General features: G+C 36.4%; 1 protein-coding gene across 1 annotated transcript in view; it reads right to left on the minus strand.

Moving 5' to 3' along the window:
• The window catches only part of LOC128227818 (multiple C2 and transmembrane domain-containing protein 1-like), a 94,927-nt gene that overhangs the window by 76,748 nt on the left and 3,833 nt on the right, over window positions 1-14,346 (minus strand). The window contains exon 2 of the mRNA XM_052938687.1: window positions 9,740-9,808. Coding sequence (XP_052794647.1) covers window positions 9,740-9,808 — 69 coding nt within the window. The remainder of the gene's footprint in view (window positions 1-9,739; window positions 9,809-14,346) is intronic.

Raw genomic sequence — 14,346 nt, forward strand, 5'->3', positions numbered from 1 at the left:
CTATATACTAGGGATGCAAACAAATGGTAAAGTTTGATTTTCGAACATTTATTAGTTATTCTTTCGATCGAATATTCAAATATTCGATTACCAAAATGAATATTTTAGAAGTTGTAGTAAACTATAAATATTCGCTACAGTTGTAGCCGGTACACGAGACGGACGCTGATTTTTCTCAAAATTAGCCACTGAAATTTCCCATTTACAGAAAATTGATCCAACATAATGCAAAATATTCAGAACAAACAAAAACCCAAATTAATTTCAATTCAACACCATTCATATTTGTAAACAAGGCCATAATTGTAAATACCCGGTTGAATGATGTAATGCACCAACGGAGGGTCATTCTGTAGGACGTGCAGCCTTGTTCTGGGATTGATCTCTACTAAAATAACTATGAAAAAACCAAACCTACTCTGGGATTAGTTCCATAATAACCCTGAGTTTTGACTCAAATAAAATGTGGACGAGAATCAATTGTATAACAATGTCCTTAAACACTATTCTATACAGTTATATTTCAAAGCATGAAAGTTATATTGAAACATGAATAACAGTTTAGAGCACATATTACTAGCACATGTCATTCATATCATAACGGTGACTCGAAGCTATATTGCACAGCTTAATTGGCAGCCATGAAACCACTTTGGTAGCTGATGTTACTTGTCTAAAAGCCAGTTTTCATTTAGGGGTACTGTACAGTCCCCAACGATATGTCCCTTATTAACATGTGACATGTGTATGGTGTCATCACGTTCACGCCTCTGGCGTTAGGGATCAATTGTTGTAAAAACAAGACAAGCGAATATAAACAACAACACAGGTGTAGACAAAATGTCAAAATGTGGCGGATCCGTGTGTTGTGTATTTAACTTCAGCCAATAGCGACACCTCTTGCTGATAAGCCACGCCTCTGTACTACTACATGCTGCATGCTATCACAGTAGTTTAGTTCTAAATGACTGTTCTCAAGTACTAGTAATAAACCTTAAAGCTGTTGTTATTTCTTGTTGTAAACACAACATATTGGCGACGAGGATGCTTAACTAAAACGTATAATTATTTCGGGAATATAATCCATTTGTGCGTGAAATTCTGATAAAGATGGCGAACTCAGGTTTAATTGGAATTTTCTAGCATTCAACAGTGACAGTGAATCATGGATTTATGAGGAGCGTTTAGACATGTACTTTGTAGTAAATAGTAAAGGTTGCCGCTTTATTAACTCTGTTGGGGGAGAAGACGTATGCATTGTTGGGGAACTTAATGTCACCCCAAAAGCCAGCAGAGAAGACGTACCAGGAACTTTGTCAATTATTAAAGACACAGTTATGTCCCAAACCTCTGGTGATTGCGGAATGGATCCGTTTTCATAAACGTAATCAGGCGACAGGTGAATCTATTTGTGATTTCACAGCCGCTATAAGGAGATTAGCAGAACATCGTGAATTCAATGATAAACTCGAAAACACATTACGTGATAGGTTAAGGAAAGAAGGAAAGAAGCTACCGAGTAAACGACAATACCATAAAGACGTGACATTGAAGCTACAACAAAAACGGAAATATTCCAATACACGGTGCATACATTGTGGTAAATCAAACCACCAGTCGGACAAGTGTAGACTAAAGAATGCAATTTGCCATAATTGCAGTGAAAAGGGACACATAAGAACGGATATGTCCAAACCCCAGAAAAGTGAATGTAATTGACGAAACGGAAAATGACAGTGTGTATGTCATAAACAAAGTGACCAGCGAGAGAACATAGAGAATTCTCCTATATCCTGTCATCAATGAAAAACAGGTTGAAATGGAACTAGACACTGGGTCTGCAGTTACCATTATTTCAGAACAAAACATAAAACAATTGTTTGGAAATATCAAACTGGACAAACCCTACTGTAGGCTACAATCATATTCTGGGGAAACAATACAGCAAGTAGGATCTGCAATAGTGCGTGTTGACTACAACAATCAAACGAAGAATTTAAGACTTTGTGTAGTGAAAGGCAACAAACCATCCTTATTTGGGAGAGACTGGTTGAGTGAGATTAATGTTGACTGGACTAGCGTTATGCGTGTCAATAACATTGAATCGCAAAAAGATCGTTTTGCAAATATGATGAATAAATATGATTCTGTATTCAGCTACGGTATTGGTCACGCTAAAGGTTTCAAGGCGAAATTAACGCTGAAAGACAATGCCACACCCAAGTTCATGAAGGCAAGGTCGGTTCCGTTTTCAATGATACCGAAAATCGAGAAAGAACTTGACAACCTGGAAAGACAAGGTATAATAACGAAAGTAAATACCAGCGAATGGGCTACACCAATCGTCCCAGTTTTGAAATCAACGGGAGATGTCAGGATTTGCTGAGATTTCAAGGTCACGGTCAACCAGGCGCTGAAGGTGGACAAGTATCCACTTCCACGTGTTGATGACATTTTTGCTAATCTGTCACAAGGACAGAAATTCACGAAACTGGATTTACGCCAGGCGTACCTACACTTGGAGGTCGACGACGACAGCAAGGAGCTACTGACAATCAATACACATCGGGGATTATACCGCTATAACCGGTCTGTGTATGGAATTGCCTCACTTCCAGCAATATGGCAGTGCACAATGGACACAATACTTCAGGGAATTCCGGGAGTATGGTGTTTACTGGATGACATGATTGTCACAGGGGACAGTGATCAATCACACTACGAAAACATTGAAAAAGTGTTATTACGCTTGAGTGATTATGGATTAAAAGTTAACAAAAATAAGTGTCAATTCCTTCAGGACAAGGTTACATATTGTGGTCATGCCATTGATAAAATAGGATTGTGGAAATGTAATGACAAGATTCAGTCGGTGCTGGACACACCTGTACCACATGATGTAATTTGATTGAGGGCTTATCTTGGGGTTTTAAACTACTATCACAAATTTCTGCCAAATCTTGCAACCGTTGTACGTCCGTTAAACGCACTTCTCCAGAAAAATCAAAAGTATAAATGGTCAGATGAATGTTACAGGGCGTTTATTGATTCGAAGCGCATGATCACATCAGAGCCCGTGCTAACACATTACAATCCTGTCGGTATTTCCGGTTTATTGTCACATGTTATGCCGGACGGCTCCGAAAGGCCAATAGCATTCACGTCACATTCCTTGACAAAGACGCAAAGTATGCGCAAATAGACAAAGAAGCGTTAGGGATTTACTGAGCAGTAAAACGTTTTTACACTTATTTGTATGGCAGACATTTCACTCTAGTGACAGATTGCCAGCCGCTCACTTCAATTTTTAGCCCTGGTAAAAGCATACCAGTTACCACCGCGGCACGTGTTCAAAGATATGCGTTATACTTGTCGGGATTTCATTACGATATCGAGTACAAGAAAACTAAGCGACATACAAACGTAGATGGCTTGTCTAGACCGCCGAAAATTATGACAATGATATTGAAGAAGTGTTTTACACCTCTCAAATTGATCAGTTACCGGTCATAAGTTCTCAGATTCACAGAGAAACTAAGCGCGAGCGTTTATTATCGCGTGTTTTCAGTTATGTAGCTGGGAACGAATACACGTCGATTTTGCTGGCCCATTTTTAGGACGAATGTTTATGGTAATTGTCGATGCACATAGCAAATGGCCAGAAGTTATAGAAATGAAATCAACTACTGCCGAACGCACAATAAATGAATTGCGAATTATATTCTCAAGATACAGTCTTCCGAAACAATGCGTTACAGACAATGGACCTTAATTCATTTCTGATAGTTTTGCAAAATTCATGCAAAGTAATGGCACAATGCATATTAAAACAGCCACGGCAAAACCATCAACAAACAGTCTTGTTGAAAGGTTCAATGCTACAATTAAATCTGCTATGCGAGCTATGGATGGCGAAACTGATGATTTCGGCCTGAAACTCAGTAATTTTCTATTATCATACCGCACAGCTGTTTATTCCACCACCAACGAAATACTGTCAAAACTATTTTTCAGTCGAAAAATTAGGACTAGGATTGATTTGCTCAAGCCGGACACAAAGCAATGTGTTCAAGACAAACAAATGAAATTGTCATTAGCAGGAAAACAAACATTTAGGGAGCTTGAGTTAGGTCAAAGCGTACTTGTGCGCGATTATAGGCCGAGCGTGAAAAAGAAATGGGTTACAGGGACTGTGGTATCAAGGGATGGTCCTTTGATGTATAAAGTACTTGTTGGAAATGCCACATGGAAACGACACATTGATCAGTTGCGGCCCACCGAAATAGAACAAAGTAAGGCTCAAACTGAGATACCAGAGTTAACAGGATCAATGCCATTAACTCGCGGTCAGGGGTATTTCAATACTCTACCCGATTCACAATATTCAGAGCAATTAGCCCTAGATGTTAGTAATAATAATGAACCGCCCAAGATCGAAGAACGTCGTTATCCACAACGCAATAGGCACCCGCGGGAAAGATAAGCGTACAATTAGGAAGTACCTGTGAAAAGGCATTGTAAATTAATGTGCTTAATTAAATGACGCTGGAGAAGTCAAGTGTTGCTAATTAATAGTTGCTATTTGTGATTAATTTTATCAGATATAAAGATCAATTAATTTAATATCTTTACAATATGTGTATTGTTTATCAATGATCACACTGTTGAAATAATATTTTTATGATGAGAAACATAAACAGTTTAAAATATTATGGAAATATTTTATTGATATATATGATGTTATGACTTCATATTTGAAAGGGGAGAACTGTTGCTTATTTAACTTCAGCCAATAGCGACACCTCTTGCTGATAAGCCAGGCCTCTGTACTACTACATGCTGCATGCTATCACAGTAGTTAAGTTCTCAATGACTGTTCTCAAGTACTAGTAATAAACCGTAAAACTGTTGTTATTTCTTGTTGTAAACACAACACCATGGTCTTGAGGTAACACACTTGACTATCGTCGCATCACTAAAAAAAACTAATTGTCTTTCGGGAGGGACTTTAAATGGGGGTCCCGTGTGACAGTACTATACACTGGTGCACATTTAAGAACCAGGGTAGCTCTAACCAGGGTTACATTCTGTCTGTGCACTATGCTCCAAAAACCTAAAATGACTAACAATCTTAACGGAACACTCGCCGAATGGGCAAGGTCCAAGTGTGAGTATAAATAAGCTTACACACCCACCCTAGACAAAATGTTTGTTTCTTTTTATCAAACATAAAACATCAAATATTTGAATACTCATCTTGACATTTGAATATCAAACATTCGATTGAATATTCGTTTGTAAATTCCCTACTATAATACAATTTTCATTTGAATCACTTCAGGTAAATAGGAGATAACTAAAAACTTATAATAGGCAGGGTTATGATTCATATGCACTGCACTTCCTCTCATTGCCATCTATCTATCATACCAAGTTTCATTTTAATCCCTTCACTATTTTCCATGATACGGCCACAAGAACCCATTTCAGAAAATATAACAGGTTAAGGGGAGATAACTAAGGAAGTATGTATGGGTAGGAAAATAGTTCTTGGGCACTGCACTTTCTCTCATCACCATCTGTCTACATACCAAGTTTCATTTAAAACCCTTTAGTACTTTCCAAGATATGGTCTGGACAAGCAATGATTATGTAAAAATGATTTTGGTGAGATAACTCGATAAATATGAATAATAGAATTATGGTTTTTGTGTACTCCACATTCTCTCATTGCCATCTATTTATATACCTTCACTGGTTTCGAAGTTTTTCTCTGGACAAGGGTTTGACAGCCCAACAGAAAGATGGACAAGGTGCGACTAAATGCTCCTCCCTTATGGAAGCATAAAAATCAATTAATTTGAATTAACTAATATATCTATTATATATAAGGGTGATCAAAATGCACAGCTATTAGAATATAAAATGCGCTCATTTGCATGTTATTCTCACAATAAATTCCCATGAATTGGCTTGTTTCATTGAACAGTTTCCTCATTATCCACAATCATATCAGCCAAACAAATAGCTGCATAAATTGTACAGTGAATATCATATCATCATTAGTTTCCAGTTGATAAAGGCCAGGGCCAGTATTCATTAAGCATGTTAATTAAAGATGCAGTCTAACAGAAAGACAGTTTTGACATTTTTTTGGTTTTTTTTTCTCAGAATCAGCTGATTTTGATATCAATGCCTCCAATTCATTGATACAAGATAACTCACAATGGAACAGATTTGGAAAACTGCCGAAACACTCATTTTTCTTAAAGTGCGAGTAATGCTTTTAAGCATAAAAGAACATAAATATGAAAAACTGCGCCCTGATCTTTTCTTAGCAGTCTTGTATCACTGTTTCCAACCATTAATGCAAAAAAATGGCTCATTTTAAGACAAAAATAAAAACGTTGTCAAGACAGTCAATCTGTGAGAGTGCAGCTTTAAGTCATGTTTTCTGAATACTGGCCCTCAGGTATTATTGTATCTTTTGATTGAGAACCTTTCTGAGCAGTAAATTAAATTCCAACTACAAGTATCGGCATTAAATGTTCAATAATTTTCCGACTGAGTGCTTTAATATGACACACAATTGTATGACCTACCTAGCACCTAGTTCAATAACCCTGTTATCTTTTCTACCTGAACACATGCTCATCACTGCAATAAAACCTCCACATCATCAATACTTGAGTACCTGTCCCTTGGCCTGCTCATTAAGAAGAATCTCTCACATCAGTAGACACAATCATCACAGTCACACACTTCATGTTAATCCACTCAGAGTTGTTTCCAACAACAACATTGGTTACCTGGTGTTGTAATGTAGGCACACAGTGGCCAGTAGCGGGCCAGCTGTTGACAAGCTCCCAGTGCCTTGGAATGACCCAGCCACGGGATGACTGAATCAATGTGCTCAACTTTGTCATTTACAACATATGCTCATTAATATACATTCAATATTGTTACTTTATACCAATTACAGGTTGGCCACAACAGGGAACAATACTTTTCATTGCTTTTGAATTTCTGCATAAAAATAGAAAATGATTTTGTTGCTCAAATTAAAGGCTTTCCTGTTGTAGACAGTAACTAGCAGCCTTGATACCTACCTAATTAAGCTGAAGTTATATGTTCCTGCCAGCATGCATATAAATTAGTCTTAAATAATAGATGTTCATTACGGGATTCTGTTAATCCCTAAAAGGATCCCTAAATTCCTGAAGAATTTGCCATATCAAAAAGCATAAAAAAATCCATCCACGTACAATAACTGGACTCATATATCAATCTGAGGCTTTTAAGATGGATTACAGTACAGGCAATTTAGATTGTGACCTCACACAAGTTAGTTAAATAATTATGCTCATTCTTAATAAGTCACTGAAAGCTTTAAATTTGGTATTTTTCTGCATTGGTTATTGTCAATAAAGTCAAAGGGGTATGATGACTAAGTGAAGCCACAGGGAAGTGTTTTAGCTTATGCAGAACAAGGGAGAAAAACCTCCTTTCCTTTTCTAACCCCGCACCTTCATCCTTTTTACTCTGCTACATTTTATTATGCATGCTCTGTTTCATTATGACTGTATTATATTTATTTGACATAATATGCCAGTATTTGAAACAATTGCCCAAATAGACCTTGAGAATTACAATCTATGTTATATTTTTACAATCTATGTTATATTTTCATTTGTTTAATGTAAGTGAAAATGCCATCCATACAATGGGCATTTGATAACTTTTAAAATGAGCATGCTAAAATAAAGAAAACTTATTACATAACTGCCAAACTGTGGAACCTCTACTCTTCTATTCAATCAAAATGTTTAATGCGGAAATAGACCATCAAGTTCTCATTCTCGATGTCAGATATGTGCAACAAATGGTTATTAGACCATCATGAAATTGTTATTAATAACTAGCGTGTTTTTTCATCTTGAACCATGGTTAACGTTGTTAATGCCTGATTCATTAAGGAAAAAAATGTATTATGTTTTCATATAAAACTACATTCATATTCTCCGGCTCATTAACATACTTTGTCTTATATTAGCATGTCATCTGAATATGTTACGATAATAGCGCCCATCAGATGGTGACCGAGGATTGAATACATTATAGTTGATAAACATGAATAGTATTTGATCCTCGACCCCTGGTCAATTTTTTCCACTGCAGTAGAAGATGCCCATGAATATTCATAACATTGCCAAATAACAGGCTCATAATTTTGATAATGAAACCACTTGATGGATCATGCCACATGTACGAAAGTTATCAGCTGTGCGGTCGATCATAAGCAAATCTATTATGGATCTTTTATGCCTAATTGCAAATAAACCTGTATTTTATTAATTCATATTGACCTTTTTTGTAAAACAATTTGACATTTCTTTATCATCCAACAAGACAACGATAGCATATATCAAGCATAACAAACTAAATTTATGTTGCCTTTAGGATGATAAAAGATAAAGACAATCAATCAAAACATAATACCAAAAGATGATAAGGAAGTACTAATAATGACGTTTGGAATCGTTACAATGACAACAGGAGCAGCATTAAAAGAATGATAATACAGCTGAATTATAAATACAATTAAAGTTCACTGCAACAACACTTGAAACAACAATGGGAGAGCTGCAACAGCGATGGGACAGGTAGTGTAAACAATGGCAAATGAAATAGAATAACAGTGACAGGAATAGTTTTAACAATGACATGTGGGATAGCAACAGAAGCAGGAATGGAAACAAAGGCAATGAAAGGGGTAACAATGGCGAAGGGAGGGGTAAAATACGACAGAGACTGGAATAGAAACAACGGCAATGGGAGGGTAACAACGGCTACGGGTGGGGTAAAATATGACAGAGACTGAAATAGAAACAACGGCAATGGGAGGGTAACAATGGCGAAGGGAGGGGTAAAATACGACAGAGACTGGAATAGAAACAACGGCAATGGGAGGGTAACAATGGCGAAGGGAGGGGTAAAATACGACAGAGACTGGAATAGAAACAACGGCAATGGGAGGGTAACAATGGCGAAGGGAGGGGTAAAATACGACAGAGACTGGAATAGAAACAACGGCAATGGGAGGGTAACAATGGCGAAGGGAGGGGTAAAATACGACAGAGACTGGAATAGAAACAACGGCAATGGGAGGGTAACAACGGCTACGGGTGGGGTAAAATATGACAGAGACTGAAATAGAAACAACGGCAATGGGAGGGTAACCACGGCTACGGGTGGGGTAACAATGGAAGCAGGAATAGAAACGTCAATTGGTGGGGTAACAACAACTAAAGGAATTGAAACAACAGCCATGGTGGGGTAACAACCGCTGCAGGGGAGTAAATATCCACAATGCGAGGGGTAACAAAGGTAGCATTGGTGTAAATAAATGCAATTGGCGGGGTAAAAACAGTGGCAGGGGAGTTCACAACCGAGATGGAAGGGGAAACAATGCAACTGACACTACAAAAAAACTGTCAAAGTGGTTCTATTGAACAAGTGATAAACCAAAACAAAAAACAGTACAAACCTTAAAGAATATATACAAACCTTAAAGAATTTATCGGAGTGTATTATACAGTAAACTAAACATATATCCGGTTTTCAATAGTACACAGAAAAAACGCAAACATTGTCCACAATTTTTTAGGAAGAACCTTGTCCTCCTTTGGTTAAACCCTACTCATTTAATTCCTGGCTAAGCACTAAATTTATTACTTACTGCCTTGTACTTTTGCTTTTGCTGCCTTTCGCTTGAAGAGTCTGTCAAGAGTCCATGCCCGCTTCCTTCCTGAAACAGAGGTTGGAATTTATCTCTGCTTCAAATGAATGCATTCAGTCTACAATAGATTGTTTACATCAAGGGTTGGTGGTAATCTTCAAATCTCAATATTTTCAGAAGATACCAGCAAAAAGCAATTATCTAATTTCAGAACCATAATTGCAATATGGGGGCAATGGTTTGATGAGGTTTGATAAATTTCACATAATTAATAAATTTCATTTCGCTTCTGGAATGGGGGGGGGGGGGAGTGCAATTGAGGCAATGGACAGGATATTGACAGCCTAGTGAAACACCTGCAATACAGACTTACAAAGAATTAATTAGTTTACATTTTATGCTGTAGATTTCCCAGTTGGCAACAATTTGTCTTGTGTGATTACTTAAGATTAAAACTGATTCATCTAAATGACTTTCCTACAGACTTGAAATTTTGGGGTTATCACTCTCGGAATTGGTCAGTATACTAAATTAAATATTGACTTCCTTAAGGTGGACAGTGCATCCCAACCCTTGGCAACACTTTAAACCAATGCATAACGTTCCTTCGGTTGGATAAGATGCACTTTCTCTCACAAGTAAGACAATATTTATATAACGTTACCTCCTTTACTGCATATTATGCCTATCCACTTTATTTTATGTTAATTTGCTTTCATTGTTAAGAGTAAGCAAAGCTCATTGTTAATCTGCTCTTTTCTGCATTTCATAATGCAAGTTAGTAACACCATTTACCAATATTGCTTGATTGTCTGATATTCTTCATTTCTGTTTGATACCATTTTTAAAAAAAAATCTTAAATGCCTGCTTGTTCTTTGTCCTTTAAAAAGAATCCTGGTAAAAAAACAAATATGCAACAGTTTTTTGTTATGCATTTCAAATGCTCCTATGTGTCTTCTGTTTTTACGTGCTATATGGGTTACAATGGTCTTTTACATTTCCTGTTAAAGCTGCACTATAACAAATTTACCTTTTTTTTAATTTTTGTCTTGGAATGAGCCAATTTTTGTGTAAATATCTGCAAACCAGTGATATAAGACTGCTGACAAAAGATCAGATCACAAAATTTTTATATTTCTGATCCAAAATTAATGTTTTATGATTAAAAGCGTTACTAACGATTTAAGAAAAATGCATTAAACATCAATTTTTTAACTTACATATGAACATCTGTGATCTGATTTTTTGTCAGCAGTATAATATCACTGGTTTCCATACATTGAAGCATAAATTGGCTCATTCCAAGATGAAAAATAAAAAAGTTGTCAAAACCTACAATCTGTGAGAGTGCAGCTTTAAGGTTTACAGGAAAAAAATTAATTGGGGGAAAGTAGTTCCCCATTGACAATGTCTTTTGTTAAACGTAATGTTCTGAATCTGATTGTCAAGAACTCACGTGAACACAAAAAATAAATATTTATTTCTGTTACTCACTCAGTGAAACATTTTATGTAAATTCAGTTTTGGTGTTCACGAGCTGAAATATATAGCTATCTTAAACTGAAACAAACTTTTTCATATTATATGCCTAAAAGTGGTATCATAAGGCATTTAACTGCATTTTACTAGTAAAACAAGCCAATATGTAAGTGCACCAAATGTCACTTCTGAACTGAGTTTGTTGATATTGTGTCCAAATCCAGTGCGCTAAGTGATTGAGTGAGTGAGTGAATAGCCAATTGGTATATCAATTGCTATAACTTATTTCCAAATATTTCTTGAGTGTATCCGGCCATGCGTTCAGTTAACATGTTCCCGACAAATATTTGCTATTTGATTCCCCGCTGCAGTCTATGCGCTGCGTTGCAACAAGGATTCAAAACAAAACGTTTGCTAGTGTTTTGTAAATGCTCACCTTACTGAACACACTGCTGGTTGACGTTACATTTCTGAACAGGGCACAAATCTCAAAAACCAGTTAAAACATGGGTTTGTTTAAAGTAATCGATTATTTGATGATCTAGATCAATACATTCAATGTGCTAATACTTTCAAGATAAAAGTGTAGCACACGGGGGAATGACATCAGAGGGTGCATGCACATCTTTGAGGCCTTGCTGTTATGTTGACCTACAATTAAGATATTTATAAATAGAAATAACACTTTGCACGCTTTAAATGATATGTTTTTGAAAAACAGCGGAAACAATAAATAACTTTAAAGTGTATTTTTAATATAGCATACTTATGAATTGAAATTGTATGACATGTGTTTTCGCTTTTCAAGTGTTTGGTATTTGTGCCTTCCAAAGCATAAATTGAAGGGTGATTTACTCATAAAATGAATAACTTCCAACGTAAAATTGATAACATCATGAATCCGTACTTTGACAGGGTGTCGGGTCAACTCGGCCCAATTACCTTTTTGACCTGGTCCTTTTCGGCCTACTTTTGAAAGGAATGCGTGTCTATGGTTTTAAGTTGTTCACACCTAAGTTGGCGCAATTATTTAGAGCCGTGCAAGTGTGAGAATGTTTTAATGAACGCTGACAACACCTTTGATAATTGAAAATTTTAAAGGTTGTTAATGATGTTTTTAAACTAATTAAAGCTATAATAATATGCTGTTTCAGGCCCCTGAGGAAACGGGCGAGTCTACCACTGCCGACGAGGTGGCCTACTTGCAGGACACAGTCCTTGATGTTCAGCTGCCAGAAGCGGTAAGTAATTGATGAACTTTTTGTTAGTAGTGTAGGACTTAGTACGCCGGTGATGATTCAATCGTGCCAATAGCTGACTCAACAACCATGGATGTCACATATCACTCATTCCATGTTAATCTGGACAATTGATGTTGCCACTATTAATGATATCGTATTCTGGAAAATTTTATATGTTTTTTGTCAAAGCTTACTGTTTTGACTTTTACGAGTCCTGGTCAAAAATCACAAAAAAAATCAAAATTATTAAAACCATGAAAAATGTATATTTTTGCCGATTTATGACAGTAGGGGTAGCCAAATGTCCATGTCGCCTTTATGGCATGGCGTTTGATTTTGACTCGGCATACATGTCTTTAAGCCTGAAACAAATCCTTCTTCAGGTTTTTTGACAATGTTATGGTGACAATTCTGAGATAAAACAGTCAACATTGAAATATTGTCCGATGTTCAAACAAATTTCTTGACTAACGTCCATGTCGCAAAATTAGCATAATCGACGGGACAATGCAATCTTAAAGCCATACTTCGTCAAAACATATATCATATGTGATTATATCGGGGATTAAAATCATCCGAAAGGGCAACTATTTGAAAATAACTATTACTTTTTGTGAACATATCAACCAACCTTGTCAAATAACAGATACAATTTATTGTTCTGCAGCGTAATTTTAATTTAGTAATGAACGAGGCCTTTATGAAAACACATGTAAAAACAAGCGTAAACAATTTATGACAGAAGTCGTGGCGGTTTATTATGCGTTAACAATAATCCAACACAACTGATATTTGTAAGTGCACAACAATTATATAAAAGTTCACTTTAATTGACATATTTGAAAGACCAAATCAAACGACCGTAATGAACGGGACGTAACTAACGGGACACAGAGCATTAAAACACCCCGCTAAACATTATTTTCTTGCCGCTAATTGATTTACTTGGGTTCATTTACTCATATGGATCACACTTCACCGGATGTTTTCGTAGCGGGAAAGATTTGACAAAGAATGTGCAGACCACAAAGTTTCCACGATTATGTAAGTATTAAAAGTGCATGTGTTCGTATTTTTTGAAAATGTATTTCTTAGAATGTAAACTGATTGAGTAACTAAACACCTTGCAGATTCATTGCACACATTTTAAAATATGCCGTTCTTCCTTGAATTATTATGTAGCCGTGTAAATGTGTGTCCCGTTCATTATGATAAAAGTCCCGTTGATTACAATGAAGTGTCAACGCTTCTAAATAGCTCTTATTTTAAATAAGGACTCTTGTTTTGTTAATATTTTCTCTTTTACATGAAGGAAATGTTTATGGCAGCACGAATTATTGTAAAATTCTGCGTTTTAGCCGTGTATAGTTTAAATACTACAGTTGCCCGTTGGAATTCAACATGAAATCAAAGGTCATGTTTACCATGCAATATATTGTGTTTTTAAAAACTACAGCTGAAATATTTTAAGTGTTTTTTTAGCCCATCCTTTTCATAGTAAAAACATATACAACCTAAATAAATCCCTTAATTGTGTCTGTTAGCTCAAACTGACCAGTGTACTTTGTAATATTAAAGAATACTTATCTCTGTGTTTCAGAATGGCAAAATCTAAAGCAGAGCGCATGCGCGAATACCGAGCTCGGAAGAAAGAAAAGCTTGGAGAAAAAGAATGGCTAAAAAAAGAACGTGCTCGGACAAAAGCTTACTTCAAACTGATGGCTTTGCTGGATGAGAGCAAGCAGTAAGAAATAAGAGAAAATAACCGGTTAAACCAAATTTGATTTAGAAGGAGAAAACAGGAACAGAAGAATACTGATGTCGACCACAGCAATACAGAATCACAACCGTCTACAAGCACGGAATCTAATGAAAATGAAATATCA

This window comes from Mya arenaria, chromosome 3 (genome assembly GCF_026914265.1).
Source record: "Mya arenaria isolate MELC-2E11 chromosome 3, ASM2691426v1".
In the NCBI taxonomy this organism is placed as follows: Eukaryota; Metazoa; Mollusca; class Bivalvia; order Myida; family Myidae; genus Mya; species Mya arenaria.